Source organism: Arvicanthis niloticus, chromosome 1, assembly GCF_011762505.2.
Source record: "Arvicanthis niloticus isolate mArvNil1 chromosome 1, mArvNil1.pat.X, whole genome shotgun sequence".
Lineage (NCBI taxonomy): Eukaryota > Metazoa > Chordata > Mammalia > Rodentia > Muridae > Arvicanthis > Arvicanthis niloticus.
In genome coordinates, this window is record NC_047658.1 from 146,886,237 (window position 1) to 146,902,515 (window position 16,279).

The 16,279-nt window shown below is 45.9% G+C and overlaps 1 protein-coding gene across 50 annotated transcripts in view; it reads right to left on the reverse strand.

The window, feature by feature from the left end:
• Window positions 1-16,279, reverse strand: part of Sorbs1 (sorbin and SH3 domain containing 1) — a 223,819-nt gene that overhangs the window by 99,103 nt on the left and 108,437 nt on the right. For 39 of the 50 annotated variants that reach the window (XM_076920776.1, XM_076920646.1, XM_076920607.1 and 36 more), the window contains 4 exons: window positions 13,206-13,259; window positions 9,594-9,662; window positions 6,703-6,792; window positions 4,501-4,629 (listed from right to left, as the gene is read on the reverse strand). In XM_076920776.1, the coding sequence (XP_076776891.1) occupies window positions 4,501-4,629; window positions 6,703-6,792; window positions 9,594-9,662; window positions 13,206-13,215 (298 nt within the window). In that variant the 5' untranslated portion in view covers window positions 13,216-13,259. The remainder of the gene's footprint in view (window positions 1-4,500; window positions 4,630-6,702; window positions 6,793-9,593; window positions 9,663-13,205; window positions 13,260-16,279) is intronic. The other 11 variants (XM_076920874.1, XM_076920696.1, XM_076920669.1 and 8 more) reach the window with 2 other exon arrangements.

The following is a 16,279-nucleotide window of genomic DNA, read 5'->3' on the forward strand; positions in this document are numbered from 1 at the left end:
CCAGGGACTAAACCACCAGCCAAAGAGTACACATGGAGGGAGCCAGGACTTCCAGCCGCATATGTAGCAGAGGATGGCCTTATCAGGCATCATTGGGAGAGGAGGCACTTGGTCCTGTGGAGGTTTATCTCCCCAGCATAGGGGAATGCTAGAGGGATAAGGAAGGAGTGGGTGGGTGGGTGGGAGAGCACCCTCTTAGAGGTGAAGGGGGAAATAGGATGAGGGGTTTTCAGAGGGGAGACTGGGGTGAACAACATTTTAAATGTAAATAAATAAACGATTTTTAAAAAATAAAGTTTGGTCTTTACCCTGGGCTTCTGGAGATAACTGCCCCCAGTCCCTGGAGTATTACATCAAAGAGGAAAGTCTTGTTTACCTGAGGTCTTGAAGAACAGCTATATGATTTAGACTCAGGGATTGGGTCAGCAAGAGCTTCACTGCCTACTGGAGTAGAGATGAGTCTTTGAGGAAGATGGCGCTCTGTTCTGGGGCTCACACATCGACTGTCGGGGACAAGTTGTCTCTCTTCAGACTCTAGACCATGAACTTCTCCGGGCTGATTCTAATCTCTATCCTTTTCCTGCAGTGAACAAACTAGACCCTGCCAGCATTAGCACTAAGCCTGAGGTGTTTTGAGGAGTACCCTAAATTTGCATCTGGGTGTCAGCAGGGATGGTGGTGTCTCAAGAGGTCCTTTCCTCTAACTTTTCAGTTGGCCTTAATTCTCACACATATACTCGCTGATTTCAGTTGGGGCTACACAGAGAAACCCCATCTTGAAAACAAAACAAACAACAAAAGCAAAACAAAACACTAATTTCATGGGAAAAGAGGATCTAATTTACAAGATTTTTGCTGCTGCCAATCAGGAGAGCAAACGTGAGAATCACAAGAAAGGGAATGAGTTGATTGTGGCTCCAAGAGTCATTCTGTCTGAGGACAGTTTTGCAGCCATCACTGGAGGCAACTAGCACAGTACCTAGATTGCAAGGAACTGCTAACCAAGAGCCTGAAGCCTGAGTTAGGGCCTAACATATAGGGTAAAAAGGTACAGGATCTCCAGAGCACACCAGAAAGGAACTGGGAATTTCACCCACCACCGCTGCAGACTTCTAAAAGTAAAAAGAAAACCACAGGTCTAGGGCACTGGTGGGGTTGCTCAGAACTGACACAGCAAACACCCAGACATGGCTGGGTGATAAGAGCAGGAAGCACAGAGAAAATAATAAGGCTCCTCCCAAGCAAAGGGAGTCAGGACTAAAATCATTTCCATTCCAAATGATTCTAATCCCAAGGTCCACAGTCCATCAGAGACAAGGTTACTGATCAGGGACCTAAGGTCCAGCTACCACTCAAAGGCAGGACTTCGGAAGAAGAGAAATGGTTCAGTGGCTAAAGTCCTTGCTGCTCTTTCAAAGAACCCCAGCTGAGTTCTAAGCACCTACATTGGGCTGGGGAGCAGCTTGCAACCACCTGTAACTCCAGGTTCAACAGAATGTGTCACTTCTGTTCTGCACAGACACCTGTACTTACGTATATACACCTACATAGAGACACACCTACACAGAGACACATATACACATAATTAAAAATAGAATTAAAAAATAAATTTAAATTTAACCCAATCATAATTTAAATTGCATTTTAAAGCAGGAGCCTGAACAGTGAATTTAAATTGGGGACCTTTAAGGACCCCAGCTTCTTGTCCTCTGGTTTCATGCTCACACATGCTTTTCAGCCTCCTGGAGTTCTTGTGGGTACACAAGACTCTCTCTATTCACATGGTAGGTTTTCATTTCCAAATGCCTCCTAGACGTTTCTTCTGGAAGTCCTTCTCTTACCAGGAAACTTAACATAGACAATAATGGAATTGATCCTCCCTTTCTGACATCCTTCATAAATTCCTCCACCTAGAAAAGCAGCTGGTCAGCTGGAGTCCCTGAGTCTCACACCAAGCCCTGCTATCTCATTCTCTCGATGACCCTTGACCCTTTACCCTGTCCTCCACACTGCCCTCACACCTGGCCCAGAGCCTCATGCCTTCCAACTGACAGGATTCAACCTTTAGCAGGCCTCCCGACCCACAGTAACAACAAGGGTTATCATGACAGCCCTGTGCGGAACACTTGATGTGAGGGAGCCCATTTAATGTCGCCAACTCCAACAGGAGTATAGATATGTAATGTATAGATGAGAAAACTGAAGCCATCTAAGGTTGACGAATTTGTCCATGTTCCAAAGACAGTAAGTGCCAAGGCCAAGAAAGAGAAGACTCTGTGACCCTCTAACTATACTGTCTCTCAGAGGAGGAAGTCAGAACAGTGGCTGAAAATTGGAGGTATCTGTACGTATAAATGGAGCTTCCAGTCCAAACAAACAGACAGCAACATGGAGAGTCACAGGAATGGATGGAGGTGGTAGAGATGAGAGCACAGGCAGTGTGAAATGGTAATGCGGAACCAATGACTTTAACTTCCCAGGGGGAAGACACTTAATTAGTATGAGATTGAACTGTAGGTGCCACTTTAATAACCCACCAATTCTTCCTAATATTTGCATTTTAAGAAGCTTTTAAAAACTGGCTGAAAATGTCGAAATTCTTTCCCACAAAATTTGTTGGAATAAATTTGTAGAAATTACCACAGGACAAGATGGTGCCCCTTATCTGCATCAGCTGTACACATAATACTGTAGCAAGACAGTACCCCAGCAAGCGCCATAGTGGAAAGCTCTGCTCTGTATCAGTGCCAGCTACAACCACTAGAGGGAGCTCAAGGCTCCCTCTCCAGTGCCTAAGGATTGGCAGGTCAAGCTTGCCTGACTAGCTTTTTCTCTTTGGAAATCTCTCTTCCCCACATACCCTCTGGCATTGTGAAGAAATTATTTTGCCTTTCTTCTTGTCTGCATCTTTCCTAGAGAAGGGAATGGCACACTTCAGCCGGTCAGGAATCAAGTGCAGGCTTAGACACAAGAACCAAGAGGACCTGGGCCTACTGAGGTGCTGTGGATGCTCAAGCTCTTCCCTAGGCCTAGGAATAGAGAAACCCTCCCTGGGGATCCGGATCACTGTGAAGAGCTTGTGTTCAGATTCTAGCCTCATCTTTCTCCAGCATCTGCCGTGGTACCCATTATAGGAAGCCAATGCAGAATGTCAGGAGATGCAAGCATTACTCCTTTGAATGCTACATAATTCTACCATGTCACAACACCTGCTTCCCACTGTACCAAAGTTGCAAGTCCTATTTCTCTTACACTCTGATTCCAAGAATATGCTAAGCTTCCCAGTTTCAAGAGAAAAGAAAACCCCATTTCCTGCAGCCATTTTCAAATGTGGTCCCTGGGCCAGCTCCACAGCATGACCTAAGAATTTGTCAAAAATACAAAAGCAAAGACCCTATATATACCTCAGACTGACAAGCAGGCATCACAAGTCAGACACTCTGGGCTGGGCCCATCTTGCCTGTCTACTTGGGATAGCTGTGATGCAGATAGGATAAAAACCCTATAGAGTGATTAGAGACTGAACCGCCCCAAGCTAGCTACCTGTGGAACCGTAAGTCAGCATTTCTCTATGGCAGAATACGCAGTCTGTAGAATACTCTGGGAAGGTCAAATCAACCCCAATCCCATCCTTAATCTAAATGGTATCTCACACCCGACAGCTTACCCCATGCCAGCAGGCCTGTTAAAACCCTGCATCTCTTCCTTGCTTATCATAACCCCGTGTAGCAGGTACCACCAATCCCATCCATGACACAGATGGAAGACTTAGGATTGAGAGAGGAAATCAACTGTCCCAGACTGTCCAGTCATCAAGTGGGGGAGACAGGATATAAACAAATATCTACCAGAATCCAGAGGTGAAGCACCCACACTATGTGATAAGCACTCTGGTTTCCCAGTCTATGCGCTCAGGGTGGGCAGAGGGTCTGTGCACGAGTTCCATGGGTTTGACACGGCTCTTGCTCACCAGTGATCTTAGAAGTGCTCTTGTGACCCTCCCTGTCCCTGCAGCCTGGTCCCTACCCCACACCTGTGCCCCAGGGTTTCCATACCCCTGGCAGCTCTGCTTTGTAGCCACTTGTACTTCTGCTTCTGGCTCCGTCAGCTAGCCCTACCTGGCCAAGTCAGAGCTAGCTTCAGAAGGCAGAACCTTAGGGATGTCTAATCACCATCCTATCCCAAGTGTTTGCAGATGCTGAGCTGCCTGTATCCACGCAACACAGTCTTCAGAGTAATGGCCACCTAACAGGGCTCTCTGCTCAGTTAAAACAGAGACTACACTAGGCTGGGCCTTCACCCAAAGCACAGGACCATCTCTCCCAGATCAGGGCTTGACCTACTAATCCTCACAGAAGGAACAGAAGTCACTGTCCTGTGACCTCTGAAGAAGTATGTGCCTGATGAATTCACATCACCTCTCCCCAACCCCTGCAGAACCAAAAGCATGCCCACCCTCTGCTCTGCACATCTCCACTCCCAGACTCCAGGGCAACACACCTGACTTGCTTTCGTGCTTTGGAGATTCCTGGGGGCTCACAGGGCTGCTGCTTGGGGTTTCCCTGTAGGAAGATGAGGCCCGAAGGGTCACTGTTCCTTTCCCAGTGCAAATTTTTGTAGGGTCCATGTCTGAGAAGAAAAGATCCAAAAGGGAGGGTTAGAGCCAAGACTTCTGAGAGAGTTGCAGAACAGTGTGTAAGCAGACGGTTACAGCGGAAGAATGAGATGAACCCAGTTATATCTATGCCTACTCTTCAAACATCTATGACCAATGAGAATTAATCTGTACAGCAGTACACCAGCACCATAAAATTAGGGAGAAGAGGCAAGGTAAGTTCTGAGTAAATGCATGAGTTACAATGTCAGCTGAAAATGTTTCCCAATGGAAGGAAGCTGGCCCATTCCTTCTACGAAATGAAGTTTGGGTTGCTAAGCAGATTTCTGGCCAGTTAGTAAGGCATAGTTCACAGAAGAGTTTGTGAAAGGTCTCTCAAGCTCACAGATCACCCTTCTCACTACAAACAAGCAGGGCAATGTGGCACATCGGGGATGTTCCAAAGAGAATGGCGGCTCTTGCTGGTGAAGACCCCTGCACTACAAGACAGAGGGAGGTGCTGTTCACAGATGAGACCTTTCACACTCTGGCATAATGAAAGAACAGGAAGGTGGCCAGACAGGTGGTCACACACAACAGTGTCCTCTGAACCTTTCTTTAATCTACACAGATGCCTCACTGTCCACTTATAGAGGCAAGGTCCATACCATCCTGGACATCTATAGAAAGACTCTCAAAGGAGTCATCTGAATCCAGCGTCCCCAGTCCCTCCATGGATGTCTTAAACCACCGATTATACTCAGTATAGGAGCAATCTCTTTCCTGTACAAACAGACATACTTTTGATAAAGTTTAGTGTCTAAGTTGGGCACAGTAGACTGACAATGGTGACTCTTATAAAATGGTAGAGTTATAACACTGTAGTAAGTTATTTCATTATATAAAAGTTATTTCAATAAAAAGTGTGTTGTTGGCTTCCATTTGACATTTTTCATTTAATACTTAATAATTGTTTTCATTTGGTATTCTTGACTGTGGTTCACCATAACTAACTGAATCTGTGGCTAACAAAGAAGCTTGCTTGCTTTCGCAGGCCCGGTGTCCCTCCTTCAGGAAAATCAGAAAAGGAGTGCAGACCATGCTGCTTCTCAGAGCACAGAGCCAAGCATTTATGTGCAGCTGAGCTAAGTCAACTCCACACTTCCTTCCTCCATCCCCATACCTGCCAAACTGCTCAGAGTCCAGCCTCCTGATGTAAAATTACCACAGTGAGGGGGAGGCTGGAGCCTACCCTGTGTCTTTGGGTGGGACTCAGCACCCTGCCCCTGTTTGGGAGAGGGGGGTTGTAATAAGAAGGCAAGCTTCTTTTTTCCCTGTTCTTTATTCCTGGGGGAGGAAACAACGAAACTCACAGCACATCACAGACCACATGGCAACCTCAGACCCCATCAAGAGCATAAGTGACTGGTATTATACAACTATTAGGAAAGCCAGATGGTCACAGGGGTGACAGAAAAACTGGCAAAACCACAGGCCATCTGTACGCTCCACTTGTCCCACTTTGACTACATGAAACTTTGAGTTGGAACCTCCAGGAACCTATACACCCCCCATCTCTTGGAGAGGAAAGGCAGGAAGTAATTGCAGGTGAAGGCAGAGAGGGGAAGGAGTACTCTGAGTATCACACAGGGAACCACCACCCAACATCTACTGGAGCTGCTTCAAGTCAGCCTGACTCAGAGGCTCTAAGAGGCCAAGTTAACTCTCCCAGAACCGGAGTTTTTATCAAGTATCAGAGTTGCAAACCTCTTAGGAGAGAGCCCCACTACAGAGAGAAGCTTCAGCATGTGCACTAACTCTTCTAAAGCAGGGGAAACAAGGCTGCAGCCTCAGGTTCTTCCCCTACTACTCCATGGCTTACACACTTACAGACAGACAGAACACACACACACACACACACACACAGAAAGAGACAGAAAGACGGGGGGGGGGGGGGGAAGAGGGAGGGGAAGGGAAAGAACTTAGGGAGAGGAAATGCCTTCTACACATGCAAGGATTAGGGCTCACAGTATGGTGTTAGGAGCAAAGAAGGAAAAGAAACCATGCATGATCCAACAATTAAAAGAAACAGCCCCAAAGAGAGATACCTGGAGGGAGTACTAGGCCTGAAGGGCTTTTCACTGTCTTCACGGGAATTATTTTAACAGCAGATATAGAGCGAGCACGTAAAGGGTCAGCTGTTGAAAATACAAAAGGGTAAACGGTGCATCCAGAAACAACATTTGGGAGCCGCTCAGGCAGGTCGAGGAACTGTGCAGGGACAATGGCAGGAAGCTGCCTATGCTACAAGAACAATGCAGAGAGCCGTGGATGCAGTCATTAAAAATAGCCCGCTTTCTCTCTCTGGGATTCTGGGCCAAGATGGCTGAAGCCTTTCTGCAGCCATCACTCAGAGTTGATCTGAGCCCCTGGCACAGGGAGCTTGCCAAGGCTGGACAGAGATGTACAGAGACACAGATGGCCTGGCAAATAGAGGAAAGGGGATACAATCAGGGTACGAGGTGTCCCTTGGAAATAGTGGGTCATCTGCTGTACAGCCGGGACCTTGAGGACAGGGCCATGGCTGTAGGGTGAATGCAGCTAAAAGGGAATGCTCTTGTAGATTGCCTGGTCCTTCTGGCCTCAAAGCTGTGTCTCTCAAATCATATATTTTAGGATCCTGTGCCTGCTCTGGCAGTCAGCATCCTCTGACCCCAAGCAAATCAAAACACCCATCTGGTGGGAAACAGATGGTGTTTCCTAAGCCCATCCTTTGCTAGAAAAGAGGTGCCAAGTGTCCAAGTAGATGATGGAGGCTCTGGACAGCACTCCAGTACACAGCGCTGGATGCCTAGACCCCATTCGTTGCCTGCCTAGACCCCCATCTCAACGACAGGCACGTCGCCAAACCTCTCTCGCTCTTTCTCTCTAATAGCAGCAAGGAAAGAAAGATGTACCATGGTGTCAGAGTGACCACAATGGACTGTGCCCAGGGGTCTCAGAGTCACAGAACACAGAATGACACGGGGTAGGTCTGAGGAAATAAGAGACTATTGACTCAACACCACATGACTGGGATTGTCAAGTGGGCAGGAAGGAAAATGGGAGACTCCTTTAAGGTGGACAGCGCCCATCCTGCCTGTCCTGCCAATGCTTCAGGAGGCACATGGCACGCACACAGTACATGTCTGTGATATGTCGCTATGCAGAGTGACAATTCTGCATAGATCTAGATTGAATGAACTTCTCACAGGAATCCTGGTGGCTGTACCTTACAATCACCTGAGAGATTGTGCTGGGGTGGGAGACAGATCTGGGGTGCCATTTTCAGAGGGAAGTAAGAGGCTCAGCCAATCACTCAGTCACTTGTTCTTCGTTTGTTCTCAAGTGCAGAGGCTGAGGCAGGAACCCAGTTACCCTGGCTCAGTGTCTGCTGCAGGCCATTCTGACGGCCTGTAGGCTATACCTATGTCCTTGCTTCCTACCAAACATGAGTCTAGCTAAGGCAGAGGGAAGCCATCACTACCTGCTGTGACATACCCATACCCCCCCCAAAAAAAACCCTCTTTTAATAAAAGTTTCTTCTATATACAGATTTAAACAGTAGAGCTGGTAGTCCCAGGGTTTCAGAAGCCCCTCTCATGCTCCCAGTTTAAATACTACTTGCAGCCCTTCCACAGCCCTGCTACATGAAAGACAGCCAAGGCAGCCCAAGACCCTAAGAACAGAGCCCACATGAACTTACACACTGAATGGAGGAGGGTGACAAGCTGAAGAGGTGGGAACAAAAATGGCACTGACTTCCTGTCCCCAAGGAGCTAAGCCTCACACCACCCAGGCCTCCCACTGTCCATCTTCTGTCCTCTGCCTTCTCTCTCCAGGGGGTTCCTGCTGAGAGCACATCTTATCTTCTCAAAGGGAATATTTGGGTGCATTTGATGAAAATTACGAAGGCTAAATATGGCAAACTCTGAAATCATTCTTTGGGAGATGCATTTTTGTTTTTGTTTTACTTTAATGCCCCACGCAGAGATTTTTGTCATTCCTCAATGACACTGTAGAAGACAGATAGATCACTGTTCATGGAGTCACTGGAGCCCAGGATGGGATGCAGAAATACACACTGAGGTCGAACTCTCTCCCTCTGTAGATAAGAGAAGTTGCACATGCAGAGATGAAAGGGCCCCTGATGTCTCTGTTCTTGAGGCAGAACTGGGATTAAGTTTATCTAATTACTCCAACCTGCTTCCTGTCACCTCATACTGCAAGACAGAGGTCAGGTAGGGGTGAGTGTCCTGGGCAAACAGGACCTCAAGAGGCACCTTCTTCGTTACTTGACAGCAATTGTAATTAGAAAAGTGAAAAGTTTTCAGAAGCCAAGAAGGAGCAGCTGAGAGCCCCACCCCCACCCCACCCCCCGCCAAGTGGGCTGGTGGGCTCTCAAGCATCTTCTTACATATCAGTAATGCAGTTCACATTTCTATCTCCTATTTGGAAGAATTTTTACAGTGAAACCATGAGGACTGAGAAGGCAGCTTAGTGGTGAAGCGCTTGTCCACATGCGCAAAGCTCGTCTCTTGATTGAATTGTCAATGTGAGGAAAGGATCTGAAATTAAGGACACTGAAATAACTTCATTCACAGGACTGCAGATGTATTCACATTTGTGACAGGTGAAGGTGGCATGCTATATACAGGCAATTCCAGACCAATGAGTGCCATATGTACCAGGTCTGACACTTACCCAGCACCAGCTATCTAACTGATCTATCATCCCAGTGTCCCTGTGAGTACATCATCTCACAGTTGGAAAAGGCGGCCTCAGACCCATGAGGAATAGGACCACAGCTCAAGTCTCAGGAAGCCACAACAGGAACTAAGCCTAAGACTGGGCCAATGATGTGTTTCCCAGAGAGGTGGGAATGGCCCTACCCAGCATGCTCTGCATCTTCCAGAAATGCTTTCCTATACCAAGCCAGGCTTGTCTTCAGCAGCCTTACCTTTGTCTGGCCCATGGCTGCCAGGTGCCAAGCCATTCACCACAGCTTTAGAGCTTCCAACATCACATTCTGAAAGAAAGAAGATGAACAGAAGGCGTGTGACCATGCTTGCTCAACAATCAGAGTAAGAGGTCGGACAGAGTGAGACGCTCGCTCACTCAGCAGTTCACCACACACACCCTATCAGCTTTCTCATGGGAGAGTTCTGAACCAGACAGGATGCAAAGGCTATTTGGAAGTGTGTTTGAGTGTACAAATCCTAGTGTTTCACTGGAGTGGCTTTCTTTGACATTTAAAATGTCTAAATGGCACCCCAAATTCTACTTGTCAAAGACAAGCAGTCTTTTCTATAAGCTGCCTTGAGACACTGTCCCTCTTCACCAGTCTGGACCCTGTGTTACTGTCCCAGAGATGGCATGGTGTCCTGACCACTTACTCCACCTCCCTTCTCTACCGGAAGCCTCATACCACAGCCCAGTACTCTCCTGCCTGCTCTCAATTCCTGAGTAGGTGAGACAGTTTCAGACTTAGACGTTGGCCACAAAGTCCCTAGCCAGGAAGACTTCACCCCCTTTTCTTACTTTAGAGAAGCCCTGTATGTCCTTGGGCCTCAAGCTGACTGCCACCTCAGTGTCATTTGAGATTTTCCTGAGTTCTGCTCAGAAAACACTGAGTCCCTCCCTGCCTACCAGGTTCTCCATCCATTGCATCTGGGAACTCAAGAGACAGTCCAGGGAAGACCAGGGGCTTGTGGCCAATGGCTTGCAGGGATTCTCACAGCAAAATGGCAACGGAGCTACAAACTATCATTACTTCAGTTCTTTAAACACACGTCTGCCAGGATTGCTAGTCCGCACTGAGTATTCCACAATTTCTATTTCCTGTCTCCTTTGGGTCTAGTCCGTGGGAGTTAAAGTCAGGAACTGCGATTCTATGGATAAGATAACTGAGTCTCAAAGGGCCAAGCCTATCCAAGCTCTCTCACCAGACTGAACTGCTCATCTTCTTCCCCAACTAAGATAAGCAGTCTTGTTTCCTGACTTGTTATATATTTCCTCAAATGGTAGGCCTAAAACCCGTTTCACATCTTATGCACAAGTCTGGCTAAAGTCAACTTACTGGAGCTTTTAATAGCCAGCCTCTCTGAAGGCTGAATACTTGATAAATAAAGTAAGTAGCCAGGCTGCTGCCTCTACAGCACCTGGGCAGTCCTTCCCCACAGCTGCCAGGACTGCAGACAAAGGCTCACTCTCCTCCAGTCTGCCTTGAAGCCTCTTTCCAGGATGGTGGGAAAAAAGGGGTTGGGGTGGGGGGTTTAAGAAATAAAACATGCTCCAACACCCCTCACATGCTCTTTACCTGTCCCCTCCCTGAGCACCTGATCTAGGTAACATCTTTCCAACTGTTAGTTGGCCTTGCATTGCACTTTCTGGAGCAGCTGCCTGTGAGCTACTACCAGGCCCACATTCTTTCCCCGTTTCCTTTTTAGTTAAATATAACAACCAAACTGAAGTAAGCATTTGGTATTTAGAAATTAGCACTCAAAAACCAAGCTCCGCCTTTGTAGCAGTGTGTTGCAGCACAGCAGTTACTGTCTGCCTCCACTCCACACTGGACAGCTACCCAACACAGGTAAGTCCTTAAAGTTCAGTTTCCCCATCTATATCTCAGAGGTAGCAAGCCAGGCCCAGCCTGTGAGGTGGGGGTGGGGGTTCCGGAAAATCAAACAAGACCCTGCAAGAACGCTGCTTCCCTGAGAGGCTGCCAAGGAGCAGCTGAAACAGTAACAATACATTTTTTTAAAACTGTCATTCTTTCCACTAAAGATGCAATCAAGTATTTTCCTTGTAGCTACTCTCTTCCCAATGATCACTTTCAAAGCGTGTAAACACAAGAGTACAGCTTCTCCCTCCCCACCCACCTTCAGGGTAGTGTTTTTGTTTCCTTGGAATTAATATAAAAATCCCAAGACAGGATTTTCAGATCAAAAAGGCCTAGGATTTTGGACTCCTGGGTAAAGTTTCCTTCCTGCACCTGCCTGAGAGACTCAGGGGAGGAAGGGCATTCCCCCAGGGAACTGGAGCACCCTTGACTGCCCTCTTCCTTCTCCTGCCTTTAAAACTGTCAGGGGTAGCAACTGGCTTAGAAGAGCAAGAGACTTGACTACGCTGCAGAGCAAGTTTTTGTTTGTTTTTAAAGGGAAATAGGAAAAAGGGTCCAGGCTCTTATAAATGAAAACAGAAGCCAAAGGGTAGGACAGAGGACATGGCTCATCTGTCAAAATCATCACTAACATGTGTGAGGCCCTGAGTTCCATCTCCAGCACCAGCCACATAAACGTGGAGCAGAGGCACACACATGTAACTCCAGCACTCAGGAGACACAGGCAGGGTGATCAAGAATCATCCTGGCCTCCATACAAGGAGAATTCAAGGCCAGCCTGGGCTGTATGACACTGTCTAAAAAAATGAAAGAAGGACCCAAGAGGCAAATCAAACAACCTGAGTCAGGGAGCAGCATCCAGGTCTACTTTGGCACACTGTGAAACACACTGAAGGGGCCCAAGGCGAACCAAGTACCTCACTTTGTAAGGAGGAACTCCAGGCTAAAAAAAAAAAAAACCAAGACACCACACACATGCAGATCCTGTCATGTCCATAGGCACAGCACTCAACACACTAAGAGCTTTGCTACGCTCAGTCTCAGAAAACTCCCAATGAGTCAGTGGTGTAACAATGTCCACCTCACAGCAGAGAAGCAAAGGCACTTCCGGCACAGACCCAAGCTGTACATGAAGCATATGAGGAAAGATGCAGCCCTGAACTGCCAGGCTCCATAGCCCTTCCAGACCTCACCACACACGGCTGTACACAGGTCAGGACTTGGCTAAACAAGCACAGTATGTAACTAAATAGGAAAGACTTTTTAATCTATAGCGGTCTCTGAAAATATCCTCAATATGGTACAGGATCAGAAGAATCCTGAGTGACATACTCACGTGGTCCCTACCTCCCATCCCCACCTCAGGTTCAGAAGGCCAAGGTGGGACCGATACCCAGAAGGAAACATCTCCAGGCTGGACACTGAAGAGTCTCAGCTGCACAGTACACAGGGATTTGTCCCCTGGTCTGTCTTCTCTGTTCCAAGCTTTCCCTCCCAGTCCAGGACTAAAAATACTTGAAACACTTTTATTTAGATCTTGACTCTTAAAAGCATAATTTAGCTGTTCTGCAAGCCGGATAAAGGAAGTGTTGGGTTAGCCCCCAATCTGGGGATAAACATGATTAAATTGTGGGGTTTTTTTGCATCACTTATCCAGATTAAGAAATGCCACTAAAATATAGAGATGTGCCAAATTTTATCAAATATATATTTAAAATAACTGCAGTGCATTCTATCACTTATATCTCACTGAAAGGAAAGAAGGCTCTTGTGAAGACAGACCTGGCACACACAGTGCACAGTACAGTTCTTCATAATCCTGGTTGGGAAAGTCATCTGCATTGTAAGTGGTAACGCTGCTGCTGATGACCTTAAGATATATGGAAATCTCAATGAACCATGCAGTTCTGTGGATCTGACAAGAGAAAAGGGGGATTTAAAATGACTTACCAGAACTCATGCTGGTGGCAGGCAAGTCTTCTCCAGCTGCAGTTCTGGAGGGCTCTGCAGAAAAGCACACAATAGAGCGGGTGAATGGCAGCCGCATGATAAATCCCCACAGTTAGTGTTAAAAATGCAAACACTGTAACCCTTGGTCAAACAGAGCTGAACTGGGAGCCACGTGGCCAGGCTTCCAGATCACGGCTAGTAGCAGATTCCAAGGACTTGGGGCATCTCTCTTTGCTTCACTTTGTCAGCCTGACTGTGTTTAGACACAATCCCAGATCTCTTCAAGCAACAAGTCAATTTTAAAAAGTTTTAACTTTGTAAATGTTCAAACAAAACAAAAGAAACAAAATACGATCATTGAAGGTTAATACACAATTGTAGATGTTTACAGTGGATGCTCACAATGTTCCAGGAAATGTTCTAGGTGCTTTAACTAATTTGACTCATGACAGCAAGCACAGTGTTAGTTCATGAATGAGGCACAGGGAGGTGAAGTCACTTGCCTAGCTATGCTGGGGTTGATCATGGAAACCAGGCAGCCTGAATCTGGGGCCAAGTGATTAGGTACTACCATTCTCACTTATGGGCAGACATTATCAAGTGTTCAAGTGGACAGCCCTCAGAATTAAGAGGTCTCAAACCACAGAAAGCTTACAATGAGTGACCTTTTATTATCATTCGTCTCCAACAAAAGGTACCCATCCGTTTTGGTTTGTTTGGTTTTGATGGTGATGAAGATCAAGCCCAGAGTTTCAGGATACACTAACCAAAAACACTCAACCTCTAAACTGCATTAATGCCCAAATCAAACTGTATTAATATGCTTTGACAAATAAATTTGGCTGTAGTGGTGTATGCCTGTAATCTCAGGAAGGTACATTCAGGAGGACCAGGAGTTTAAGGTCATCCTCACCACATAGTAAGTTTGAGGCCAATCTTCACTATATAAGATGGTATGTTGTGTACAACCATACCATTTTAATCCTGCCCAATCTCATCTGAAGTTAAGCAGGGTTGGGCCTGATTTGTACTCATATGGGAGACTATATGTAAGCACACACACACATACACACACTATAACACTTTGACAAATAAAGAGACCCTATAACTAACACCAAAGTCATAACAGATACCATTTCCATCATCCCCAGGAAAGGTTATTACATCTCCTTACAATCAATTACATTACACCAAGCTCTTAGAAACCACTGACTACTTACCATCCCTTTGGTTCGACTATTTTCTGGGATTTTTCTACAGATGGTACCATCTATATGTAACCTTTTTTGCCTATTTTCTTGTGTTTAATATAACCCTTTTGAATCACCAATGGCTATATATGTGTAAGTCTCCTTCTGGACTCTACTCTACCCACTGAGCTATCTCTATCCAATAACCCACGAGTCTGATTACTACTTCCTACATAATCCTGAAATCAGATAATGTAAGTTTGCCTACTTCATCCCCATTCAAAATATTTTTTTTTTGCCATTTTTGGTTCTTTACATTCCTCATCTGTCTTGCTTTGTTTTATTTTTGAGACAGGATTTTACACAGCAATCCAGGTCAAACTAGAGCTCACAGTGTAGGCCTGACCTGCCTCAAACTCACTGAGATCCTCCTATCTTGACATTTCTAGTGCTGGTATACCCAGCTAGGTCATTTGCATTTTCATATGAAGTTTAAATTTTTCATCATTTTTTTCCTCAAAGAGAAGAACGTAAGGAAAAGAAAAGAAAGAAAAAGTCTGTTGGATTTCTAGCTGGGATTTTGTAGACTCTGTAATCACTTAGGAGAAAACTAATATTTCCACAATATTTGCTCCAGTTACTGGGCAAGGCCTCTCTCCCTTTAGCCAGGTCTTCCTTGTTTTCTCTCACCAATGTTTTACAGCTTCAAAATGAAGGCCTGAGCACCGACTGGGTGACTGGCTCCTCCCACACAAGACACTTCATGCTTTCTGCAGTTCTGCACCTTCATCCTGGCGCCAGTATCCAAGGATACTGAAATGCTAGACAAAGAATTCAGGTCTAGTTTCCAACATCATCAGAACCTCAGAGACTCAAGTAAGCAGACAGATGAGACTCAGAAGTCAATTTTGGTGAGGAATTCTAAAACTTCAGTTACAAATGCAGAGTCAAATTCTAAAAGAATGACAGGTTAACAAACGCAAATTTCAGTAGGTCCGAAGATCCTCAACTCAGTAAGCCAGCAAACCTGCACAAGAATATAACGAAGAAGAAATCAGTCCAACCTTTCAACAACCACCTACATGTAAAGAGCCTCACTTGCCAGTTACAGATGCTAGAACCAGCTAGATGTTTTCAAAAACAAGGATACGCTGTTTGCTTTCTGCTAGAAACTCACTTACTGGCAAAGACATACACAAGTGGAAGGATGGGCTATGACATCGCAAAAGAACAGCTACCGTCAACATTACAAAGCCCAATGCCAGTGACAAGGCAAGACACCTGTGATGGGAAAGGACATCAGTAAGGCCATGGTGAGAACCACTGGAGAGGTCCTCCGGAGACCCCAGGAGAGAACTAGCACACCACGATGCAGTTATGTGAAGATACCTCCCCATCTTTATTCTAAAGCCGCTCTTCAGAGCCAGATCAGGGAAGCCTAGGTGTGCTTCAATGCATGAATGAAGAAGGTCCCAAGTTTAACAGTGAAGTAGTGATTTGCTACTAAGAATTATGTCCTTTGTAGGAAAACAAAACTAGAGAACCTATAAGGTGAAATAAACCACACTCAAAAAATAATATGGTTTCATACAGAGAATTTAGTTCAGTTTTTTTTTTTTTCCAAGAAAAGGTGTAAAAGCACCATTGGAAAGATCAGGGAACCAGAGATAAGGATCAAGAAAGATACTCGGAATAGCAGTAAATGAGACCAAAGGACATTGTATGCACAAAAATGTCAAGTGTGAGGGTTATTGTGAATTATCAGCTTAACAAAATCACGGGCCTCTGGGCATACCTGTGAGATATTATGTTAATTGTGTTAATTGAGGTAAGAAGACCTGCCCATTCCTAGACTGTATCTTCCTTAACTGTACAGAATGGAGA